General features: G+C 27.6%; 1 protein-coding gene across 1 annotated transcript; it reads left to right on the top strand.

Annotated features, from left to right (window-relative positions):
• The first annotated feature begins 1,361 nt into the window (after positions 1-1,361).
• Positions 1,362-24,077, top strand: LOC107455889 (peptidyl-prolyl cis-trans isomerase zonda). The gene is made up of 11 exons (XM_016073614.4): positions 1,362-1,779; positions 3,564-3,708; positions 3,812-3,899; positions 12,869-12,976; positions 14,451-14,525; positions 14,603-14,633; positions 15,302-15,388; positions 15,957-16,046; positions 18,894-18,971; positions 20,020-20,142; positions 23,823-24,077. The coding sequence occupies exons 1-11, from the start codon at positions 1,525-1,527 to the stop codon at positions 23,901-23,903; spliced, it is 1,161 nt and encodes a 386-aa protein (XP_015929100.1). The 5' UTR covers positions 1,362-1,524; the 3' UTR covers positions 23,904-24,077.
• The last annotated feature ends 3,043 nt before the right edge of the window (positions 24,078-27,120 follow it).

The raw sequence follows: 27,120 nt of genomic DNA, 5'->3' as shown, positions 1-27,120 counted from the left end.
ACACAAGTCTAAATACGTATGTGTAACAATAAATAATTAAATAAATTTATGAAATAATGTTTTTTTTTCAAATTATTTCCTTATAGCAGTCTAGCCTTTCCACCTAGTGCTATTTAAAACGGAATGAATCATATTACTTCAAACATTAGAATATGCAAGAAGTATACATAAACCCATAATGTTATACCATTTAATTTCTCAAAAAAAGTATTTTGTCAAAAATTTTTATAAAAAAATTATTATAAACTAAAAAACGTAAAATAAAGAATTCTTAGGATAAAAAAACGATTTTAAAAATTCATCATATTGAAAAAAAAAACTTTCATATTGTTTCTTTTTTTATTTATTCTCATAGTTCTTAATTAGACGTAAAAAACCATTGTGTAGAGAACTATCATCAAATAAGAAAAAAAATTATTTACAAGAAAATTTTTTATTATAAAAATCATAGCACTTACCTGCTTTATAAATCCGGAGAATTCCAAATGAAATTGTAGTGGTAGATACCCTACTGTAGGGTATCTACCACTACAAAATGTTCTTCGTTTGAAAATTTTATTTTCAAATAATATATACATAGATTATCCCTTCATTACTTTTAGATAACATACCACACAGCAAAATTTTATAATTGTATGATCTCGATATGAATTTCAATATGTAACTTGAAAACAGAATAGCTGAATTCTAGTTGAAATTCTTCTTTCAAAACTAAGAAATACTTACCAAGAAAACGATAAAAATTTATTAATAATCAGCACAAATGATACTATTTCAAGTAATTTGGATGATTATTTATTGTAGTTTTCCGAATTATATAGATACAGAAATATATACTATTCTATAAAGAAGAATATTCTATAACTATTACAGTTCTGTACGTTCTAAATTCACATTTATTCATTGGAATGAAGAAAGCACTGCGGACTTCACTTTAATTTGTAATGAATTGAAGATAGAAAAAATGTATTTTACCGTAATGCACACATCTGTAACAGTATGCGATTCCGAAATCGAAGTTATCAGTTGCAAGTTTGTTGATAATAGAAGTTTAAAATTATTGAGGAATTTTTCTTCAAATGTTTGGCGTGTTCTGTCTCTGAAAGATTTACTAATGTTCTGGAGAGTTTTTTCAAGTTCTTCATCCTTTTCTTTAGGGAAATTTTGCTTCTTATTTGCTGCATAGAAAATGTCGTCTGACTCTGCCAATGAACTAAATGAAAACTTAATAAATAAATGCCTGATATTTTCAGGCTTCCGCTAGATGGCGTACTGTTGTGATTGCGAATCTGAAATGACATTAAAGTTTTTGTCTTTACTTTGCGGTCACCGAGACTTAGAGTTAAAAGGTTTAAAGCGACATTCAAAACCTAGCCTAAGAATAGTTGAAAACATTAAAGTGGAAGTAAAAAATTTTATCTTTTTTTTAATTTCTAGTCTAAATTTTATATCCGTATAGCTACAACAATCCAAATTTGAAAAATTATCTTTTATGTGTCTGTTGATTCTAAATATAATTTAAGAATGGAAAAAGAGGAAATTACTCAATTAAATAAGCTACAGAAAGCTGAAGATATTGATGAAAAAAATGAAAATTCAGATCTCAATTTATCAAAGCCATCCTTATTTTTAAATAATGAAATTGACCAATTAATAATTCCAGAAAACAGCGAGAAAACACCAGCTTCTGAAGCTATTATTTCATCTCCATCAACAGAAAATTCCCCTGATGATGACGAATGGCTAGATATTATGGGTAGTGGTAATTTTAAGAAATTGGTGAGCATATTTCATTGTAAAGTCAAATTTAGAGGATATTTCCGTAGCGTGATTTATCGCGATAGCTGCAATCGCTAAGGAACTAAATAGATTTCAAATTTTCTATTTAACAACAACAAAAAAAAGTAGAAATTTGCCTGTGGGTGGTTATGAGTTATAATAAACTTTGATTTGGTTCCCTTTTATGATGTTTTCTTAAGACCTTTTAATTGTAAGACTTGGAGATTATTCTGTTGCAGATAACAATACTAGAGATATATTCCATAAATTTTGAAATAGCAAAGTTTCTAAGTTTTAGTATAAGTCTCAATTATTCTAATTTCTTCGATAGTTACTATACAAAATATTGAAATGAAATTATCTACTTCTACACATATATCTCGCATGAATTTTTATTGTGATGAAAAAGTTTTCAATAAAGTATAGGGATGTAGTGAAGAGTGATTAGATTGAGTGAATTTAAGCAGTTGTATAGTAATATTTTTTTAAAGAAATCCAATAAATATTTTTAACATAGAAATAAGTTTAGTCATATTAAAAAAAATAATCCAAACTCAGTAGTAATATTGATACGGGGAAAAGGGGAAATTTCTGTATCGTGATCTGTGGCAGAATAATAGCCAAGTCTGGGAAACTTCCAGACAGTGGCCCTCGAGAAATTAAGAAAAACATCACAGAAAGGGACCAACTTGAAAGGTATAACTCGTAGCCACCCCTGGGAAAACATCTACAGGTTTTCTTAAAAAAAATTTGCAAGTTTAAAATCTATTTGGCACCTTGGTGATTGTAGTTCGCGCGAGATCATGATACGGAAATATCCTGAGGGAAAAAAACCTTAATAGAAATGTTTAAGATAATTAGATATTAAGAAATTATAAATATTTGAGATAAAAAAATATTACTAACAACCTCAAAAAACTAAAGTTGAAGAAAAAAAGAAAATATAAATAAAATATCCTCTTAATTCTTTAAACAAAACTTTAATACAAAAAATAATATTTTAGGGAAGAAAAATTATTTGTAGCATTAATTATTAAAGCATACGATTAAAAGAGATAATGTTTATCAGAAATGCTTTAAAAATGAAAAGTTTGTTTTCAAGACACAAAATCATTTGCTTATAACAAAAGGAGAAGGAGGAAGTATCTCTACCTTTCTTTTAAGATTAAAACTGATTTAACTCTTTTATCTGTTTTCGAATAATATGTTCTGAACATCTTGGAACGAGCTCCAAAAACTCTTTAAATCACTGAAATCCATTCATTCCTATTAGGAAATGCTATAGTACGGCTTTGAGGAGAACTCCTCCAGACTAAAAGTCTGGGGCTGTCTGCTACTATGGTAACAAGAGAGAGCACATTTCTAATGGGGGGGGGGGAAATGGAGGAAAGAAGGCATAGATAGGTTTACTCACGAAGATCTATCTCGAGATTAAGACAAAACTATTCACTCCACATCCCTATTCGAAGTGTCTTCTCCTCGTAACCATAGTACCCACCACAATACGAGACGGGTGTCTGAAGGAGTTCTCCTGAAAGCCGCACTATACTGTTCACATAACTCTCAAGATTGATAGTACACATAAACCTGAGTACCACAGTGTGGTGAGAACACCATCACTGTTGGATAAAAAAATTTAGTCGATCAGAAACATTTCACTTTCAAAATTCTGGTAACTTGAGCTTTCTAATTAGTGGAATTCTAAATGGACAGGCTTTTACTGTATTTATTTAATATGAAGATTATTTTGATTTTAAATAATTCCATGATTTAATGCTATATAGGTAATTAAAAAAGGTAATGGTCATGAAACACGTCCTGAAAAGGGAGATCGGGTTACTGTTCGTCTGAGCTGTTTTGTAAATGATAAGTTAGTGGAAGAGCAGGAAAACCTACAAGTTATTGTTGGAGATATGGATGTTATTCAAGGTAATCTTTCCCAGTCTTTATAAAAAAAAATTTCATTTTGCTTGAAAAATATGAACTAAAATGTTTTAGATTTTATTATAAACAATTTTAATAATTTTTCTAGGTTTAGACTTAGTATTTTGTTTGATGGAAAAAGATGAAGTGGCTAAAGTTAAAATCCCTCCAAAACTAGCATATGGTAAATTAGGGAGGTAAAAAAAGATTTGTTTGATTTTTATTTCCAGTTTTTATTCTTTCAATTTATTTCATATCTAGGATTATTTTCTTTTAAATTTTTTTCCTGCATTTTTTGATGTTTCAGATACATTGCTTGATGATATTCTCAGATATGTTCCTATTAACAAAACTAAATTTAAGTCCCTTAACTAAATTTAAGTTTGTTAATGGTCTTATCAGTTAGTGATTCTGCTTTTGTGCTACAACAGGCCAAAGATGCCACAAACATTAGAGTTTGAAAATAATGTTACAATATGTACCCTTTGTCACTTAATTCTCCAGCACAGTAAAAAAAGAAGAAAAAAAATAGCATTCCTGATGATTAATGTAAGCAAAATTATAACTAAACTCTAAGTTAAAAAAGTATTTTTTCTTGATTAATTATAGCTAGAAGAGAAAAGAAAAAGAATAATTCTGAGTGTCAATTTGCTTTGTTGCTTTTAGTTGATGCAGTTATTTGATCAATCATAATTAAAAGCCTTGATTGTTGAAACCTAATTCTTGCTTTGAAATTCTTTGTTTTGTCTAATAATAGGTAGAATTATTATGGATGTGAATATTGATAGATGGATAAAAAGGTAGAGAATTCATATTTTAAATAGGGACTCTCTTTCAGTGAAAAAGGATGCAGGAATATGAGAATTCTGTGTCTTTAGGTTACCCATAGTTTCCAAAGTCTAGTATTAGCAATGTATCAGTATTGAAAGTTGTTAGGAAATTTACCACTTATTTTGCCAATTCATCGTCACCTATAGTGGGTAAACTAAATGTGCTTGAAAATTTAGCTAAATAATCTATCGCTGCACATTGTTGAAACCCTGTGTATAAATTTAATTTTGATAATGTCAAAATTCCTTTCCAATCGGGGTTCACATGTTTTTGACAATTGACAGTTTTAACCATGGTTTTAACCGGCATGTCAAACACTCCTTTTTAGAGTCGTGGCTCAGGGGATAGAGTCCTTGCCTCCTAATTAGGTGAACCGGGTTCGAATCCTGGCAATGGCTTTTAATTTGAATTCCGCACCCGGATCGCATCGACCACAGTGCTGACATAAAATATCCTCAGTTGTAGACGAATCATGAGTTAGAGTCCCTTTGCTGTCAGGCTAACCATGGGAGGTTTCCGTGGTTTTTCTTTCCATGTAATGCAAATGCGGGTTAGTTCCATAAAAAAAGACTTCCACGAAGGCAAATTTCTCCCAATACTTGATCGAGGAGTTCCCTTGTCTTCTGGACTAGGTTCAAAATTACAAGGCTACAGAGTTGAACATTGGTAGCTGTAAACTGAAAATTTGGTCAAGTGTTCAATGAAGGTTATAAAACACTCCTTTTTGACGTAGTTTTGAATTGTTGAAAATCCAAAATTTTCGTGTCAAAAATAATTATTAGATATTATAAATATGAAGTAATTATAAATAAAAGTACACATGATCAATGAATTATGTTCTTTAATAGTTTTGACATTAAACTCCTTTTTTGCTTTTACAATTACTGCCAAAAACAAAAAATTGGGTGTAGAAAATTGTATTCTATTATATTAAATAATTTTTGATAAGAATTTTCTGTTAATTTATTATTGAGATAAATTTTTGATTATTGAAATTAAATGTACAATATCATACAATTATCTTACAAAAAAAAAACATTTAACAATCATCTTGTTCATTATTTGTAAAATCAATTTTCATTTACTTCAATTTTAATCCCCCCCCCCTTTTCCCGAAATATGTCAACTATAAATTAAAACTCTAGTTTTTAAGCCCTCTGCACTCCAAGTTTATTTTTCAGTTTTGAATGAATAAGGTCGGAAATTCAAAAATATTATTTTAATTGATGTTGAGCTGCATGGATTAGAATATAGACATACCAAAACTTTTATAACACACTAAAATAGCCTGTACAGTGAAACTTCTCAGGAGCCACACCATGAAATGGTCATTTACAGAGGTTTCCTCCATTGAATTCAAAATTGTCATTGAAGGTACATGATTTTTAGCAAGCTATTTAAGTTTAGTCAGTATCATTTTCTTGGTGCAGAAATGCCACTTCTATTGGCGTCATGAAAAGACGGATCTATGAATAAAATTTAGTGTCAGCAAACAATATCCTAACTGCTATAATTATGTGTAAAAACAAACTTACAAATTATGAATGACAAAGATATTTTAAATAAATAAACAAACAATTATGTTTTTTGTTCAAGTTTGAATTTATATTAATAGCATAAAAATTAGCTGTAAAAAATGAGAAAAGGTTTGTTTTTTCAAAAATAACTTTTTTTTTCTAATTTAACTTTCCACTCTAAAAGTAAATCATTGATATCATTGTCTTCATTGCACTCTGACTGCAACATGAGGTTGTATCGTCAAAAAGAGTTCTAATAACTTGGATAATTTGAAGTGCAAGGGGCCACTGCAAAACTTCAAATTATCCAAACTTTGAATTATTTCAAATTTTTTTTTTAAATGTTATAAAATAATCAATCACTGCGAAAATTGTGAAAAAAAGTATCTTTTTTTAATTTTAGATCGAAAACTACAGTTTTTTTAAAATATTTAGATATTTCAGATTGCTTTGAAGAGCTTACTTTATTTTTTTTTTAACAAAATCTTCAAGAATGTTTACTGCTCAAAACACAGCTTCATTCATGTTAGATATTCTGCTAGATGAAAGACCTCCTAACTCTAAGTTGGAATCTGTCTCTGTTCTTCTTCCTCATCTTTAATATCTTCTTCGTTCTCTGTTGCAATGTTCTTATTGTTTAGAACTTTGTTAAGAGCAGATAGAATATTTGTATCAGATAACTCTCCACAAATGTCTATGTTTTCATCCATGTCAGCGTAATCATCAAATGATATGCTATCTTCCCATGCAACTGGAGGAGGTAAATTTTCTTTATCAAAATCTTCATTAACTGCTTCTGATAGGCTTCTGAATAGACTTTTGATGAATCCTGCCTTCCAGAAACAATTTGCTATTGTTTATTGGCTCACTTTGGACCATGCATTTAAACACATTGTCGATGTGTTGAGGAAGGTAATGGGAAGCTTTTGGGAAGATTCAGTAAGGAGGTGTTTAACGACATCTGTAGAAATGCTTCAGATTTTTAATGATGCCTTGATCCATTGGTTGCACCATTAAGGTCAGGTTTGGCGGGGGATAAAACTGTGACATTTTCCATAGTGGGTATCGGCTTATGAGCCATGCAGTTATCAATAAACAAGATGTTTTTTCTTTGATATGTGCAATGGAGATCTAGCAGCCATTCTACAATAAGATTCGCCGTCATCCTCATGCTGTCCTGTTAGAATGGTATTCTGTAGGCTATTCCATACTCTTTTGCGATGATACATTTCTTCTTTACACCCTTTTTTACCTCACGAATTATAGCAATTTTTTCATTGAAAGATAAAGTTTTATACGGGACCGGGGGCTTACTCAACAACATGCTTGCACTGAACTTGCACCACAAAAACTAAAAGCATGATGAAGAACTTAGTTGACAACTCAAGTGTTATAGACTACAGTCCTGATTTCGAAGGAACTGCAACGCGGGTCATCGACGATTTATTGCATTGGGGAGACTACCATGCGTCCCAAAAGAAGGGGGGGACCACCCGTATCCAAGGACAGGTACAGGAGGTTTACGTCCCCATTTTTCCCCTGATCTGTTTCCTAGAACAGATAAGAGCCCCTTCTTTTCCCTTAAGAATTTTCCTCAATAGCTGAAAATAATCTGGCCACTTGTCAGTTTTGAAAGGGTAAAACCTTCAAATTAAAGAAGTTGGACTTCGAAATAACCAAGATTTTGTAGTATTAGCTGAAAACACAAGAAACACCAACAAAAAACTTTGAATTATCCACAAATTTGAATTACCCAAGTTCTACTGTATTTTGAATACATTTTAAATCACTTATTTGTTTTGTAAGGATTTTTGTTTTGATAAATTTTTGTGCTTCCTTATTTAACCTTTTCTGCATTTGGTGCAGAAAAGTTAATGATTTTTCCTGAAAGTTTTCTTCAAGTTCCTGAAAGTTCTGGAAAAAATTCCGTGCCTCCCAAAAGTGGTCGTAAGTGGAGATGGTCTTTCCTGAAGGTTTCACTGTAATTAGGAAATTTATTTGAATAACTGTACTTCATATTGATAATTTTATTAAACCTTGAATCCATTCATTGAAAAAAATTATTAACTTATTAAACAAGCAATATAACTAAGCAAGATTTCCAACAATTAACACTAGTATAGTTAGCCCTATACAGCTCACACGAGAGCACAGCGATTGTGTTTTTCCTTTAAATATATTGTGTATAATATGTACAGGGAAAACACAGGGAATTTTTTTTTCTTCAGTTCGTAGTGACAACCTTGTTTTGCCAGATAGCTAGGAATTAAATCTTGTTAAGAAATAAAAAACATTCTGGTGTTTAAAATTATTTGATGTGAAACAGCTGACTATTTATTAAGCATACTATTTTTTCAAAAAATGAAGGTAAATTATTAATTGTCTTTTTTATTGTTTCTTATTTATTTGAGTAATGAAAAGTAAATGCATATATGTGCATAGCAAAAAAATAGAACAGTTTGCTTTGTCTTTTAAATGAATAAAAAATTATAGACACACAATTTTATTTTGACTTTCAAACCGATTCTTGTTGACTAATTTTTTGAAAGTTGCTCTTTTAAAAAATATTATGTTGGAAAATTTGGCTTTAAGAAGTTGTTAATATTATTTCTCAACTTTAGCACCATTCAAAAAAATATTATTATATCAGGAAAATGCTCGATATGCCTTTTTTTGTTAAACAGCAAATACTAAAAATAGAAAATTGTAAAAAGATTAAAAACAGTGCTATTTTTAGAATTATCATTTCAAAAAATTATTCTTTTTCTAATTTTAGAATTTCCTTAATATTAAGGGATTTTTGGATAACAAATTATTTTATAGTTGTAATTAATATGTTCAGCAAATAGTTTTAATATTCTGTTTTTAGAAATTATCAATAGAAATTGTTCTTTTATTTTGCCGTAAAAAGTCAAGAATGTTAATATCTCATTTATACTGAATTGAAACGTGACAATGATTTAATCAACCCCAGAATTTAAATCTGTTTGGACGTAACATTTAATTGCTTGAAACAGTTAGAAACAATTACATATACTTATTAAAATTATTAGAAATTAAACATATTCCTTTATTTTGTTAAGAGCTGCAAGAAAGATAAGTGATGAATAATAAAGAGGAGTGCGGAATAAATAAATGAATAGATGAAAATGTACTGATTTGAATTTTTTGAAAGTTTTGGCAGATTATATATTATATTTTTTTCAATCTAAGAGCCATAACCATTATCTTATGTAAAACTAATTTTAATATCACGTTAAGTATTTTAATTTAATATACTGTGTCACCAAAGGACTAATCCCCAGGAAGGAATCCGGGAAGATAAAAATTTCATTATCCTAAAAAAAATATGAAAATATAAATAAAAGTCTACATGTTTTGAGCACTCAAAATTTTTAGTTATAAGTCTTCGAACCCTGAGAATAACAACGTTTAAAGGAAATGTTTAGTACTCTCAAAGAAAATGTTTAGCTCTCTCAAAAATAGGCACCGATTTTTAAGACTTGGCAGATGTGAATGAAGAAAACAAAACTGATTTGCAATAAAAAATATAGTGTTGCCAATGAAAAAAAAAACTATAGAAACCATGGTAGCCGAGAGTGAAACAGAGAATGAATTCCTTGCCAGTGCAACCTTGGATATATTGTATAAACCAGATGGGCTTTAAAATTTAGACTAAAAGAACACAGTAGATAAGTCCTTTTTCAAGAATGTGATAAATCTATTACTATACATTCTTTGCATCTTGGGAATAAATTTAATCTCGATAGTGCCAAAATTCTATATACCCCTGTCACATCAGCTCTTCTTTATACCCGGGAATCTTATTTTATTCATACGAGAGCCGATTCCCTTGTTAATGATATTGTTTTCTCACTATCTCTCCATGGCATGTGGAAATGCATTTTGCCTTGATTAGCCTTTTCCGGTTATTGTGGTTTTTCTAGTTTTTTTTTATATTTAAGTTTTTACTTTCTATTTCACTCTTGGGGTACTGCGATTTTTCCAGTTTTATTTTCCACTTTAATTTATGCTTTCTGGCTGGCAACTTCATATTCCTGTTACATATCACTTTTTTCTTCATTCACATCATGAGAGTCTTAAGAATGGACGTTTATTTTCTTCATATTTTTTGAAGCCAATGAAATTTTTACCATCAAGTATGTTATATTTGGATCTCTCTTGATCATTATTTTGATCAAAATCTTTTGCTGAAAGAGCAAACATCTGTAAATTATTATTTCAACAGGGTTCATGCGGTCTTTAAAATATTTAAAAAACTGCAGCACTTATATTGCAATGAAAAAGTTTTCTTTGACTTTAAAATTTCAAAAGTTTAATTTAAAATTTCAGACTTAAGATTTGAAGTTATTTATTGAAATTGATTATTTAATAATGTGGTGAATATAAACATATTAAAATACATTTATGTTCTGAGTTTTGCTGCCACTGTTACAATTTCTTAAGGACCTTACAAATTCTGTTTAAAAAAAAAAACTGAAAGATATCAGATGTATGTAATGATGGTAAAAAATCATAAAATAAGTTTGTAATAAAAGGAATAAAGCAAAGAAATTATCGTAGCAATAATTTGTGATTGTAACTGTTGAACATGTGGAGCGAAATTTTATGGTGAACTTATGAAAATCCTTTTTAGAATGTATAAAAACATCAGGATGCTATTAGCAAATCATCTTTATCTGAAGAAAGCCACATATTTGGTAGAATGAAACAATATTTTATAAAGTGAATAATATAATATTCTAAAACATACATGTTTCAATCTTTCTAAAATGTCATGATAACACTCACTAATTTCTTCAATTATAAAAAAAAGAAAAGAAATATTCTTAATTATATAAAATCTTGTGAATGTGCATTATAATCTGATATTTTTTGTGATTTGCTCTTCAACTCTGTATGTAATTAAAATAATGCAAATTTGGTTTTAGTATGAAATTAAAGAAGTAAATATTTAAAGAAGTTGGAAACATCTTGAAAAGTATAAATAATGCCTTATAAAAAGTTCATGTGTTTAAGTACTAAAATCTTGGAAAATTATAAATAATTTATAAATCAATTCAAATTTAATTTTTAAAGGAGGTAAAAAGGAAAGCAATATTTTCTTTTTGGGCAGAAATCAACTAAAAACAAATCTGTTGCCTAAATACATCAATATATTTTTCTATTAACTATTTAAAAAAAAAAAGGGCCTTGCCAAATTGAGTTGACACAAAAATGATGAATAGCTCCTGTTTTTATTTCATTCTCTTATTCTCTCAGCTTGGTTGCTTAGCAAGAAATTACTTCTGTCTTGTCAATTACGCAGTTAAAGTAGATATTAAATTTCTCCTCTTGCTATGGCGATAGTTCTTGGCCTCTTTTTGAAATGATGCTAAATATATATTTATATGACTTCCTAGCACCCTAATTTTTGATTAAAATTTTTCGAAATTTTGTCTACACCCCTCATTTTGTGGGTCAGGAATCCAATTATGTAAAAAAAAAAAGTTTATTCAGAAGAAGTGCGTTTTTGTGTCTGATTTTGTAAATTAATTAGCATTTTTGAACTCACCCTTAGGAACCATTAAGATTGACACCTAGTACCCGAAAATCCGATCATTAGAACAAAATTTATTCAGGGTGATATCTTTTTTTTTGCGCACTGTACATAATAATGTTTGTTTTTATGCTTAATAGTAACTTCCCATTATTCTCTTATTTCAACCATTGTAGCAAAAATTTTGTATTTATTTATCACAACTTATTTTGTTTTTTGTATTAATATTTATCATTGGTTATTAATTGTTTGCAGATTTAAAATTTTATTACATGCTCACTTTTTTTAAATTGCAATTTAATGATTTTCTTTTTATTTGCATTGAAAGATTATTTGCAGCTTGCCAACAGCCAGATCTCTATTTTTCAAATAAGAGTCTGGAAGTCTACACTTCACATGTTAATTTTGTTTAGGTCTAGTTGACTGATTATTATTCTAAAAATGCTGAGAATATTTACTATCTAAAACGTTAAATGCCTTTTAACACAAGATCTCTTTTGTAAGACAATTTCCATCTTTTTTTTCTATGTATAATAAAAATTGAAATTCCATCTTTGGTTAAGCCATAAAGGTGGTCTGGGATGCTAAGTCTCCACAGTTTAGAGACCAGTGGTATGATGTGGTTAGCATTGCCTACTAAAACTTAACTTCACAGTACCCATCTATTTGAAGCTATGTCGGGTTTTGCTCCCAGCCGCCACTGAGAATAGAGACCCAACTCTTGGTTTTTTTAATGTGGATAACTTAATTTAAACTACGTATTTATATCTTAATAAATTCAATAGCATGAATCATCATCATAGTTGGCCAGACAGCCCAATGTGAGCCAATGTCTTCCTCTGAAGATTTCTCCATGAAGTCTTCCGATTTATCTTTGATCTCCAATTCTTTTCATTAATTGCGAGAAAATCAGACTCCACTGAGTCGGCCCATCTCAACCGCCGCTCTTTTTCCAGTGGGTCTAAAAAGCAATATCTTTTTTACTGTGTTGTCGTCACTCATTCGAATCATGTGGTCGATCCAATTCATTCTATTTATTTTGATGTATTTAATAATATTAGGTTGTTTATAAATCTTGTACAGTTCAAAGTTAAATCTCCTTCACCAGTTATTGTTTTCATTTACATCACCAAGTATACTCCTCAAAATCTTTCTCTCAAATATTGCGATACAATTTTCCTCCAGTTTTGTCATTGTCCAAGCTCAATAGCATGAATATGTAAGTAAAATTTATAACTACATGTATTTATTCTTGTAGATCTCCTGAAATTCCACCTGAAAGTGAATTAGAATATGAAGTTCATCTGAAGGATGTTCAACCTGTAGATCATAATAGCTTAAGTGTATCTGAGAGACTAAATCTAGGGTAAATATGTGATTTTCATATTCTGAATTTCCTTATATATGCACTTTTAGTTACATCTTATTTTGTATTTAATCAGTCAAATTTTTTCTATTTCATATTTACTTTATTCAAATCGTAAAAAAAAATATATTGTCGGTGAGCTTTTTATTGAGTGCAGTAAGACATTTACGTTATGAAAATAGATATAGTTTAAAAATGCATTTAATAAAGTGGAAATAATTCAGTATTTAAGAAAATAGACACGGCTCAAAGTATGCACTTAAAAAAACAGCATTTATCAGTCATTTTTTGACGTTAGGATACCATTGTTTTTTCGATCAACTTTTTGTTACCGATATCTACATGGTTTCTTTAAATCCCGATTTTGTTTCTTTAATTTTTTTTGCAGTTATCTGTTTTCACAATCTCCTGCTTTTCACATGATTTTTTAAGATTCCGATAATATACAAGAAATTCAGATCAGGCACCTGATTATTCATTATTTGATGTGATTATTTCATACTTTATTTCTATTAATTTTTCCACAGTTATCCCTACTGATTTTCCCATATTTTTTAAAATCTCGATATTATTTATCACTACACATGAATATTGAAAAGTACATTTAATTAACTCCTTTTAAATGTACCAATGCGTATAATTTTGTCGGAAATGGACATTTTTTTTTATAATCCAATTCCAGAGTTTCTAAAATCCTTTTTTTTATGCCATGATGTCTTGCAATGAGCAAAAAAAGAGGTATATGTAATATTGTTCTCTCTTAAAAATTTATAAATGTTACTTTTGTGCATGAAAATGAGTCTTTTATTTATTTATCTTCTATGTACACAAAGAAAAAAAATTAAGTGCTGAAAAAATAAAAAAAACTACACGTTGAGAAGAAAAATTTCGGGATAATTTCTTCATTCAACAATCACAGGTCTGAAATTCATAATGAAAAATTGTGAAATAAAAAAAACTGAACGTCTTATTTTGCTCAAAAATCCAAATTTTTTAAATATTTGCTATAGTTTTGTGTTCTCACAATAAAGAAACATTACGTAATAACGTTTGTTTGTGTTTGGATCACAGGGTTCATTATGTTCAGTTGACTGTAATAACAAGTTACCTTTACTCCACAGAAAACACTGTTTTTTTCATGTAGATGAAGACATTATTATCGGAGAAAAGGGCTCTTTCACCATGACCTTCTGTCAACTAATCACCTCATTTTCTCGATGTTTACTTAAATAAATTTCTATACTTTCTGTTAAAAAAAAGGTTCTTTGTGTATATTATGCATAGTGATTTTTTCAATAAAATAATAAAAAGTCTTCGGAGTTTTTTTTATTTTCAATTGCTTAGAGCTATGCAATAATTTATGCTGTACTAATAACTAATTCAGCAGATTATAAATATTCAGATATAAAAGTGTTTAGTTATGTTTAATGCAATTTTTTATTTTTCTATTTCCTAAATATGTTTACTTTTTCAGTGATGAAAAGCGAGCTCGTGGTAACTTCTTCTATGAAAGAAGTGAATATCTTGAAGCCATATTTTGTTATGGAAGGTAATTTTGCTTTCACACTTCTGCATTGAAATTTTATGCTTCCTGAAAATACTTATAATCTGAAATTTTTTTTTCAGGTCCGCTGAATACTTAGAAGGAGTAAGAGATGTGAGTTGATAATTCTCTTTTTTATTTTTTAAAAATCAAATTTTACTTTTTTTGTAACAGGAATTAATTTGAATGGCGTGTTACTATTTAAACATTTTATAATTCAATTATTACAATCGAAATATGAATTGTAATTGTTTATTTACATTTATTACGTAACCAAAAAAAATTGTTTTTATTTAAATATCATTTTAGTTGATTATCTGAATATGCATGTTATTTGATAGTTGTCTTTTTACTTTTTTTTTTAAAAAGGAAATTAACAATTTTAAATATTTAAGAGTCTTAAATTTCATACTGAATTTCAAATAATATTTCTGCTATACTGTATTTTTATGGTTAATTAAGTCATTGTTGTTGCCCCCCCCCCAAAAAAAAGAAGGAAAAAAAAGACTCAGCCCTTTTTCCAGGTTTACGTTAGACTTTTATGTATATAGATATTTATTATTTTTTAACTATAATTATGTGTTAGATAATTAGTGAATAGAATTGTAAAATAAACTTCATATTTCATTAAAAAAAAATGTAACTTTGCTAAAGGTATGCCATTATTATATCTAAGATCTGCTCTCTGTGTTTTGCTCTTTTAGTAATTTTTTATTTAATATATTTAATAATTTATCCCTAGTGGCATACCTATTTTCTATGTTTTTTTCCTTTCATTTCAGAGTTCTGGATCTACCCCTGAGGAATCACAAAAAGTTGTTGATATGATCGTCAAAGTATATAATAATATGGCAGCATCTCATCTTAAGGTATTATATTAAACAGATCTGTTAATGCAAGAAAAGTTAAATTTATAAAATTTTCATAACTAATACTGATAACTAATACAATGTGTAACTGATATGTGAAAACATGTTAAGTAAAATGTATCACTATCTAATAGCTGATCTGAATTATAAGTGTCTATTTTTGTTTCAATCTATGCATTGCAGAAAATTTTACCTTGTGCATAAGAAAGTTCAATTTTTTAAATGTTTGTTCAACTGGGAAAAAATTAGTTTTTATTACACATTAATTTAAGTCTATCTATTAATTAAAATTACTGTGATATATATATATATATNGATATATATATATATATATATATACACTTTAAAATTTATCCTATGTAAAATATATGGCCTCATGTAGTGTAAAAATTTCTCAGTTTTAAAGGCCTTAATGTCTGGCCTTATTCTTAAAATTTTTGCTGTAAAAAATGTGTTTACTGTAATTCTATTACTTCTTTCCAATGTTAGTTTTATGTTTCAAACTAGTTTTTTTTTCCTACTGCATTATTTAGTCTTTTCTATAACAATGTTTTTTCCTCTCCTGTAGTTGGGTGCCTATCAAGCTGCTCTTAAAGCCGTGGAGTCTGTTTTAAACATTCAACCAAAAAATGTCAAAGCATTGTTTAGAAAAGCTAAGGTAAAACTTTTAAAGTTTGAAACTATATTATGCTACAAGCTATACTTTCTTTCAGTATTTGCAACTTCTGTCTGAAATAATTTTATCAACTTTTAAATCTTTTTTTAATAGTATAGAAAAATAATTGTTGTATTATTTTAAATAGAATATTTTTATCAGATATTATGTTCTCAGATCATGCAATAAAAATTTTCCTGGACAAATATTAAATGTTTAATTGAATTAATTTTTAATATTGATCAGAGTAATTTTATTTCTGCTTTTAATATCTTGTTTTTTCCTATTGTTTTAGGTGTAACATTGTAAATTTTTAGGTGTATGTATTTCTTTAGGTGTATGTATTTCTTTAGGTGTATTGTTTTAATTTCTATCTTACTCTATTTTATTTCTATATCTTAGTGACAATTTGTGTATGAAATTGTTAAAATTTTGCTCTAGCAATGTTTCTAGCTTGCTAATTTAGTGACTGTGTTTTCTTTGAAAATAATTTATTTTTTAAATTCTATTTGAATATATTATTATCTATCATTATGTATAGTGATTTTAAATAAGTTAAAGCTTGCAATCTTCATTGTTATAAAACTGTTAGATCAAAGACAGCCTAATCATATAGACTTGCAAGAAAGATACAGTTGATTTAAAAAAATAATAATCACAGCCAACATAACATTTCTTACCTGACTACTTTATCCAGCAATATGACTGGCAATTGTAGTGTAACAAATGCAGTTTTTCTTTTTTTTCTTTCTTTTTTTAAATGTTTGATGCAGTTGATATCTAAGTTTCTGTTTTGCAGTTTCGTAATCTCTTAACATTTTTTCTTTCTTGGTGTAGTAGTAGTAACATGACTATTTTGTGACTTTTAGGCATAGTTCAAAACACCCCCGGCTCCTAAAAAACTAATTAGAGAAATACAGTGCACTCTAACATGTGTGTGTGTTATTTTTTAAGAAATGCATCCAGTCTTTCTTTAAAAGAGAAGTCTTCTTCTGGTTCTTCCTACTTTCAACCCTCATTGAATAATTTGATTATACAATTGCGAGTAAAAGAGGGGGGCCTCTTTTTAAAGATGCCAAGGAACAGAAAAGACAACTTTTTTATCGCCTTTAAAAAAAATCACAAGTTACAAAAAAGAATATAAAGGTAAAAAGATTTTTTGGAAAAAAGAGGAGGAAATGCAGGATTCTTGATCTTCTGAATAATTTGGCAATATGGTTTATTGGCATTCAAATAAAACACACTTTTCCATAGATTAAAACTGAAATAAATCATGTTAGTTTTTGGAATTTTGATGGGCCCAGTGAGTTCCTTTAATTTGTAATTGAATGAATGTTGTACTTCCTTGCAGTTGTGCATTTTTCTAAAAAAAATAGCAGTTAGAAAGAACTTTTAACTTTCCTGAAAAATTGGCTTAAATTGTAATTATACAATGAACTTTTTAAAAATTTATTTCTCAAATTTGTGGAACTTTTAATATGTTATGAGTTAATAATTAGTTTCTACATAAACCAATTTTTAAAACTATGCTATACACTTTTGATCTGAGTTATATACTTAAAAAAAGGAACTTAAAATATCAGCTTTTCTTACGAAAGCGTTAATAATATTTTCAGAGGCAGTTAATTTATTATAATGTTATTATTATGACATAATTTGTTAGAAAGCAAATTTTACTTTATAAATGTTTACTGATAAACTATTGGCACTTACTTATTTGAAACATTTAGGCAAAGTCTTCAAAGCATCTTTCTACAAATCTAATCCTATCTAATGTATTGTTGCTAACTGTTATGCATTTAGACAACATGAATTGAAACTATTAAAATAGAGTTTTAAATTATTTATTGTCTTTCAATGTAGATAAACTATGGGAATTGGTAAATTGTTTTTAAGATTTCTGAGAAAAACAAACAAACTTAGTAACTATAAAAAGCTGGATTTTTATGCATATTATGTATTAAAAAAGAAAAAAAACTTCTGGAGAAATTTAATATTCTAGCTGATATAACAGTTTCAACCATAATAACAGGTGTTACCATTCATTCAGCAAAATTAACTTTTTACAAAAATAGTAAATGCATTTTACTTGATAAAACTGTATTCTTTTTGTAGTTTTAAATTATATATTTTTATAAAGGTAATATGAAATTGTTTTGAAAACCAATGTACATTAATTATTCCAATATAAGAGTGTCCCTATTCATTAGAATATGATTTTTACTCATAATGAACATAAAGTTTGTATCTGCTTTAATAAACTGTAATTTGATGGAACAACTAAATTATAATAAAATTTAATAATTTAGATAACATAAAAATAAAATAATCCAGTAGCATCGAATTTTTAGCCAGAGGCTTCCCTATATCTAGATTAATGACATGAATAGTGGAAATGTGGTCAGCATTGTTGAGATCCCCTTTATTTCCTAATACTTTTCAAACTATTTGTAGTCTTTGAACTGAAACTGCCGACAGATAATTCAGTGCTTTAACCATTGGCATTCAAGCTTTATTTATATGTATAATTCATGTAAAACAAATATGCTTTATTGTTTAGATAAATTGATATTGTTCATAATACTCCATGGAATAATAAAGATGACTTACAAAATGTTTTCTACAATCATGTATCAAATCTGTATTTTTTATTCCAACTCAATAAGATAGTCACTATTTTTTTTTCTAGGGGCAATCTTGTACTTTTTTTATGAAATTCGGAATTTTTATATGTTGTGTAAAAAGTCTTTTTATTTGACTGTTTGTCCATTATAGTAATGGCACATTATTCTTTACATTATGCTAATGTATTAAGTTATGTTAAAATATTTTTCTCTCTCCAATTTACAGATTTTGGGAGCTCAAGGATCAACAGATGAAGCCATAAATTGCTTAAAAGTTGCAATAAGTATGGAACCGGATACAAAAGTAAGATTACTATGAAATTTTATTTTTGTATCTACGTATAAAATATTACTATGCCATGGCGAAATGTTTTTTGATATTTTGATAAAGTCTTTTCCATTCTCAAATTGCAAATAGCAGCAGTCACCAACAATCCACTCTTTAAATTCTTTAAATAACATCATGGCTTTGATGAATTTCTATTAAATGTTTGCCACCACTGTTTGTTTGTTGTCACTATTCCTCCACTGAATAATATAAGGGAAAAAAGTTATCTGTGAGATTGTACCAGAAATTTTTAGTGTAAGAGTTTTGCTAAAATTTTATGTTACAACTCAAAACTATTATATTTTGCTATTAACTATTATATTAACTATTATATTTTACAATTAGTTTGTTTTCTTACATCAAAATTTTTCTCTGGTGCATTATCTTTTCAATAGCCCAGTGAAAATCCTTTTTTTTTCATTAGGCATAGATAAAAAAGAAGTGTCATGAAGAAAAAAAATTCATACCTATTGTATTATTTTCAAAAGTTTTATTTCTTTTATATGGTCTGCACTGGGCTTTGGCATACTAAACAATGTAGGTCCAAACTTTTCTGTTTTTAATTTTGGATTTCCTGTTTGAAATTCTCATTATAGTTCTAGTGGCTCAAAAGTATATAAATAAATATTCACACTAATTTTATTTTCTGTAAATAATTTGTTGATGGGTTTTAAATATTTACTTAATTTTCTTACTTTTGACACTATAATAAAATCATTAATTGCTGTCTTTAGAAGTTATTACTTGTTTTTCTATTTGTTTCAAGCTTTTTATAAATTTGAAAAAAAAAAGTTTTTATCTATTTGGGATAAAGTAAATATTTATGCATGTAAAAGCAGGTCTATAACATTTCAATTTGTTTCTTTAATTCCATATTATTAGCTTCCTTTAAAATAAATATTTCCTGGTTTTTCACAGTGATTTTTCTCATGTTATATTTTCAATTATTAAATTATAGTTTTTATTTTATGTTAAAGTATGAGGTGGATTTTGCAACAATATCATTATTTGCAAATATTTTTAGGTATTACAATCGGAGCTTATTAAATTAAAGAATCAAAAACGAAAAGAAGAAGAATCTCAAAGAGCCATGTACAAAAGAATGTTTCCTCAGAGTGAACCCAAAAAAGTTAATTCTTTTTCAAAAGTAAGTTTTGCCTTTTTATATTTATAATAATAAATTAATTCATCTACACACTAAGCATATAGGGGCCATTACTTTGCGTCTAAGTTGTTAATTTTTTTAAAAATGTTGAAAAAGTGATCATAAGGGTAGACGTGTAATTGACACTTAAAAACTTTATTTCACAAATTTGAATCTTAAAGCTTTTATTGTTCTGCCATAAATAGTTTCTACATATATCACTCTTTAAGTTGGTGCCATACATGTTTGAGTTGTAATGTATAAAAAAAATTACAGTCAAAATTATAACTTTTCTCTTATATGGGGCAGTTAAAAGATTGAGGCTTACTTATATTCAAATTAAACTTACTTATTTTTAAAAAAAAATCACTATGCAATAGAAGCTGTTCTTTGTTACTTAACAATTAATATAAATTTTTATTTTAAATTACCTGTAAAAAATTTCTATTCATCACAAATAATAAATATCCATAATCATAAATATCCAGAAACAGACTTAGATAAAATGAAAAACTTTCTGTAAACATAAAATCTCAGTTAATATTTTTTTTTTTTGCATGCACTAATTAACTTTAGTAACTAGTTTCAATCCTTTCATCAGCACCTCATTTTGGTGAAACTTATTTGAAAATTGCAGATTTTTTTAAAAATGTTTATATTGTTTCATGACATAGGGATGAGTTTGGTAAAAAATTAAAAAAGCTGAAAATATAAATCTAAAAATGTCATACATAAAAACCCTTTTTTAATATTTAAAAAAATACCATTTAATCAAGAAAAAAGCATATGTAGAAAGCATTTATCACAGAATGTTATTTACGTTTCAATAAAAATATCGATGTGAGATTTTATTATTTATTTAAATTGTGTGAATAGGAATCTCTATGTGCGATTTTTAAATCACGCAAATACAAAGCTTAATTTTAATAATATTTCAATAAATTTCAATAATTTTAAAATTGCCTTAATGCAAATCTCGATGATTGATTTTAAAATTGCATGAATACTAATCTCTATGTTTCATTTTAAAATTGCATGAATATTAATTCAGATGTATATAATTTTTAATTCACTTGAACACGAATCATGATAGCGGCTTTTAAATTCCATGAATGCAAAACAGGATAGTTTATTTAAAATCATGAAAATACCAATAAAGGTGTGCTACTTAATAAATTAATAATAAAGAAGAATTTTAATTTAATAAAATATTGTGAATCCATGCAATGGATGTTTCAAAATGCTTTTACTCAGTTAAAGAATTAATTATTAAAAAAAAATTTCAATGATGTCTGAAAACTAAAGTTTTATTAAAGTATAGAAGATCTTGATTTAAGTTGTTGTAAATTGCTAACATAAATTTAAAAATATTTTTATATTATAATAAGGATTTTGTTGTCTTTATAATTAAAACGGATCATTGAAGATACCTTTTTAGTAACACTACAAATTTAATAAAACACACATATCTTTGAAGTGCTAGTGCCCATCTTGTTAGCTCTGCAGTATGTGGGGCACTGCTTGTCAAATAGGTGAGTGGGTTATGATCGGAAATTACTTTAATTTGTGAATTAAAGTAATTCACATGAATTGCTAATTTTCACATTATCAGAAATATCATGACCCAACTCAATGGCTAATGCTTTAGGTGTACACCCTAAATAAGCCACGTTCAATATTAAAAAATGTTCTTCCAAAATTTCATAAAATATTGTATGATAATATGACAATATACCAAATATTAGTAATAATTAATCAAATTTCCATTTCATTATATAAATCAACTAAAAAATAACTAAATTAATATGATAAAAATTCAATAAGAATAAATTTCATCAAAATTAATGACCTTTTCTATTATTTGAAAATCAAATTATGAATACTAATATTAAAATTGCATAAAAAAACTTTTTTTTCTTCTAAAATATATTATATTCAGTAAATGCTTCTCCTTTTTTTTCTCTTTAAAAAAAAATTACTATTATTTTAATGAAAAATAATTTGATGCAATTCTATTATTTAGAACATGTATGAATGTTTCTTGTACTTGAGAAAAAAAAAATCTTATCTAAAGTAAATTGGCGTCAAAATATAATTTATCTGTCAATCAAATTTAGGAATATATAATAAAATATTCCGAATAATCTTGCTATTAGAATAATCTTTCAGAATACACAAAATTGTAAATGTCCTCAGCAAGGAAAATTACACGAATTACTATTTAACCCAAGGTTGTCACGATTTCAAAATAAACAATGAGTTCATTTACTTGAATCAGATCACTCATATAAACAGTCTATAACTTCGTCTTCAATTATTATAGATCATTATTGTTAGTATTGATAACAATTTCATGTTTATCAAAACCATTTAGAACACTAATAAAATAACATGTTTATAAACAATGTTGGATGCTAACAAAACTACTGATGTAGTTATATAATTTCACAATTGATGGGGAAAAAATCAATTTCACTTAATGTACTGATGTACATAAATGTAATACTAGATACATCTTAAACTTAATACTCTGATGTGCATAAATTATCTTATTCTAAAAAACACTTCTAACTTTACTTACATTGGCATGTTTCAAATCAAAAGTAATTTAATACTTTGTTAAATCTAACTAAATGCAGTGATGTGCACAACACTATGGCGTACTAATGTATATTAATTTAACTGCACTGATGTGCTAGCATTTCTTTTAAACTAACTAGATGCACTGACGAGCACATAATACTTCAATATACTGGTGTACCTTAATTTATATGCACTGGCGTGCTAAAGTATAACATTGTATTCTTTTCGATTTGACTTTGATATGCTTCTCATTTAAACACAGAAATGTGTTAACCATTTTAAATTGTTTCAAAATATAACACAAAATGATTAAAATTTTTTTCTTATGGAACAAAAAAAAATGCAATAAAAAATATCATTGCTCTATTCTTATTTATGCACTATTGAATATATGACATATATATTCTAGCAAATACTAAACAGAATATCAATGATATATTCTACAATTTATTCCTATCAGAACAAAATATTTCTGATAAAACAATGTTTAAATTATCAGTTAAAGTTCATGTATTTCCGAAAATGAATTTTCTAACAAATTGGAAATTAAACAAATAAAGAGTAATATAACAGAAATGGTGCTCTTATCGTATTCATCAAATCAAACATTCTGTCAGATTGACTTTCCTGTTAATAAAATTCCAAATAATAAATCTGCAAGACTACGCCAATAAGGATTTTGATGTGTTTATAATTAAAACGGATTATTGATGCTACTTTTTTAGTTACACAACAAATTTAATAATGCAAAAGTAACAATCATGAACACGATTTTTCCATGCAAGCACAACCTAAACACTCCTCTACCAATCTAAAAAGAATAGAAAATAAAAAAAATTCTTGTTCAATTTCCCCTCTCGGGAGAAAAGTCTAATCGTTCTCCCTGTCACAATTCTTAATTTTCCCTTTTTATGGCTCAGAATATCACTATTATATTTTTATTAAATTTGATTCTTAAAAAATAAACTGACTTTAAATAAGTTGACTTACTTTAAAATTTTTCTTATCTTAAATTTTCATAGGATGTTTTAAAAATGCAAATCAACTTTTAAGAAATTTATCTTAAAATTGAATAACCTCATAAATTTTTTATTTATTAGGCTTTGAAATTAAGTGCTATAACTGCTGGGATGACTGCAATAGTTGCTGGAATGGTTGCTTTTAAGTATTTGCAGAGTTGATTATAATGGTGATTTGAAAGAACTAATGAAATGTTCATTCCATTTATATTGTTTGAATGTTAAAAAATGTTTAAGGTTGTATACTCAATTTGTACAAATATGTAAATTCAAATATATAATTCTACCAATCAGGAATTTTTTATTATTATTAATAAAACAATTAATAAATTTTAATAGTTTTATTTAATTTGTAAATTTGAGTTTTATCTTTTCAGTGTCTAAATTTTCCACTCTAGATATAAACAATGATCAAACAAAATATTATTTATTTGCTTATTCTTGACTTTTTATTGTCTTTAGTGTTTAGCTAGTTTGTCACAATGTGAATCTGGGAAATTTAGTTTAACCCTCTGACTGCTCAATTTTTGGACCAAAATCGCTTTAAAAATTGCATATTTTTTTTAATTGCATATTTCAAATCTATATATATTGGAGAATTGAAAAGTGCATTTTTTTCTTTCTAGAAAATATTTTTTGTGTAGGTTTTTATCATGTGAAATTAAGTTGCCAAAAAAACTAATTTCAGAAATTATCACCTAAATAATTATTTTTAAAATAAATTTCAATTAAATTACTGTTAATTTCTATTTATTGCATAATATAAAAAAGTAAAATGTATAAAATTTAAGAATACATAAGGCACTGAGAAAAAAATACCTTAGAAATGTAGTTTAGTATGATAGAGTTCGAAGCAGGGTTCAAGGCAAAGTCCAACTCCACAGTCTTTAAACCAGATTCGTGTTTCCTTGCGAATATTTTTGCCATTTGCATCTTTTCTTGAACAGCATACAGCACACTAAAATTGCTTTCAGAATCTGAATCAGGAATATACACTCTGACAACCGCTGAACTTTTTCTAGCAGCCATTTCTGATAAGAAAATAGCGGCAAAATGTGAAGTTTGCACGGTAACGCTACACGCCTTTAAATACGGCAATTTACTAACGACATCTGTTGGTCAAAACGTAAATTAAACGTCTAATACTGCTTAAACGGGGAATAAACGGGATGCGCTCATCAATAAAGGAAGAAAAACACATGCCCCCGGGATGAGCAGATTTTGCTACAATTGAGTTGCCCTTGGAAATCGCGGGATGAACTGTCAGAGGGTTAACATATCCTTAGTGCTATTTAGCTACATTGCTATTTGATGGGCTCTCTTCTATTTAGCTGCCTTGTACTGACAGTAGAATCTCCTTTTGCCTGCAAAAAGTCTACAAATTTCTGGGTAAAAAACTAACTATCTGTTGTGACATCACTTTTCTTACAAAGAAAAAGAGATCTATCAGTATACCTCTAATAGGTTTAGGGTCTAGCAAACAATTTATTTTTTTGGCTGAAACTATATTAACAGCATATGTTTTTGGTAATTTGAGTGGTCAGAAATACATTGATATTTTTGTTTATGTATCAATTTTGCAATCTTAATTTGCTGACAGGGATCAGAACATGATAAATTTCTTAAAAACTATGCATTTTAAATGAAATCCAGATATTTCAAGGACATCTTCACCAAACTGCATACCTTTGTCCCTGTGTTCATCTTTTCTTTTATTCCATTCATTCAAAATATCATTCAAATGTATTTGATCTTGAGATTCGTAGTTATCTAGAATTTAAATTTGTTAGGCTTATTTTCTACATACTGAATAAATTTGCAATCTGTTTTACATAGCAACAACATTTTGTTTTAGTTTCCTCTAATATGAAGCCTAACTGAGAATATTTTTTTAAAAATATCTACATAATATCTTGTCTTGTTTTTTGTTTCTACGTTGTTTCAAGCCTGGATTTATCATCAAGCAGTAGAATTTTTATAAACTGGTATTATTGCACTAATGGGAAAATAAACCAAATAATAACACTCTTGTCAACCATATGCACAAATAAAAGAGGAGCAACTATATTATCAAAGTTCTCTCAAGCAGTTTTCAGTTATATCTAAAAACTTCCATGGTGGACAGATTGTCTGCTAAGGATGTTTTCAGGCCTAACTTCATTTTATGCTCTTAATGTTAAATTTTAAGTTTAATTTTTCTTATACCTAGTTAAATTTTTCTTATATGTTTTTTAAAAACCCCAAATAAAAAAATTTACAAAATGTAAGTAAATTTGTGTAATTAAGTGAATCTGTATTTAAATTAGCCACCCTGGTCTATATAGTGTTATTTTTACCCCAATAAATATAAACAATAATTTGATCAACATAATTTTTAGTTTTCGTAAAAAAACTTATTGTATCAATCATGGGTGTACAATGTAGCCTTTAACTTGGTCCCTGAACTGTCTGAAATAAAAAATATATGAAATGGAAAAAAAAAGGAAATTTTTTTCAGCCATGCTCTGTCTCAGTAAGTTACTGATCTAGTTCACAACCTTTCTCAAAGTATCGGAGTGTGACATGAAAGTTCTATTTATTAAATGGTTTTAAATAAAGTAAATGAAGAAAAGAAAAAAATTTCACCAGCTGATGAGATAAATAAAAAAGAAATTAAATTATAATTCCAAATTTTCTACAACAATCATCACATTTATCTAAGACTGTATTTGTAACAAAATTTGTTTTCTGAATAACAGTGAAAACTTTTATGATAAATGTGAAATTTCGTAATCTTATATATTTACTATAATTTGCTTTTAAATTAATTCGTATATTTGTTTAGATTTATTTACATTAATTTTATTATCTGCACTCAAAGATTATTTATTTTCTTTAACTTACTCATATTACTTTCAAACAGAATCTAAATTTTCCCTGCATTCTTATAATTATATTTATCTTGGCTTCAGACACTGTATTTTAAGCTTTTGTAACTTCTATCCAAAAATGGCTGAGCATCCCTTGTCTTAATTTAAAGCATACTAAGAGCGTTAAATAATGAATATAAATTACTTTTTTTCTATTGACTCAATTAAATTGAAGTAAAATGCATTTGTTGCACTTATTCATTGTCTTAAGCTTAAAATAAGTTTAAACAAGTTATCATTGTTTGCCTTGAATATCGTGTGTGGATTAAAAGTATGTTTCATAAAATCTTTTGCAGTTCGCTGCTTAGGGTTACATTTTTATTTAAACAAATTCAGATTTCTAATACCATTGTATTTTATTTGGTGGCTTGCAAGGGCTCAGACCCTTTAGAGGAAATATTGCAATGGTAGAATTTTTCATTACATAAAAAAATTACTAAGTAATAAATTTATGTTCATATATCAACAAT

The sequence above is a fragment of the Parasteatoda tepidariorum genome, chromosome 7 (genome assembly GCF_043381705.1).
Source record: "Parasteatoda tepidariorum isolate YZ-2023 chromosome 7, CAS_Ptep_4.0, whole genome shotgun sequence".
NCBI lineage: Eukaryota > Metazoa > Arthropoda > Arachnida > Araneae > Theridiidae > Parasteatoda > Parasteatoda tepidariorum.
Note: the sequence above shows the minus strand (reverse complement) of the source record. Positions and strands in the feature narration are given on the sequence as shown.

Excerpts from the sequence above, each read along its gene's own strand:
- LOC107455889 (XM_016073614.4), top strand. The coding sequence starts at position 1,525 with ATGGAAAAAGAGGAAATTACTCAATTAAATAAGCTACAGAAAGCTGAA. Across the intron at positions 3,709-3,811 it reads AGATATGGATGTTATTCAAG|GTTTAGACTTAGTATTTTGT; the intron begins GTAATCTTTCCC and ends TAATTTTTCTAG. Across the intron at positions 18,972-20,019 it reads GTATGGAACCGGATACAAAA|GTATTACAATCGGAGCTTAT; the intron begins GTAAGATTACTA and ends AAATATTTTTAG.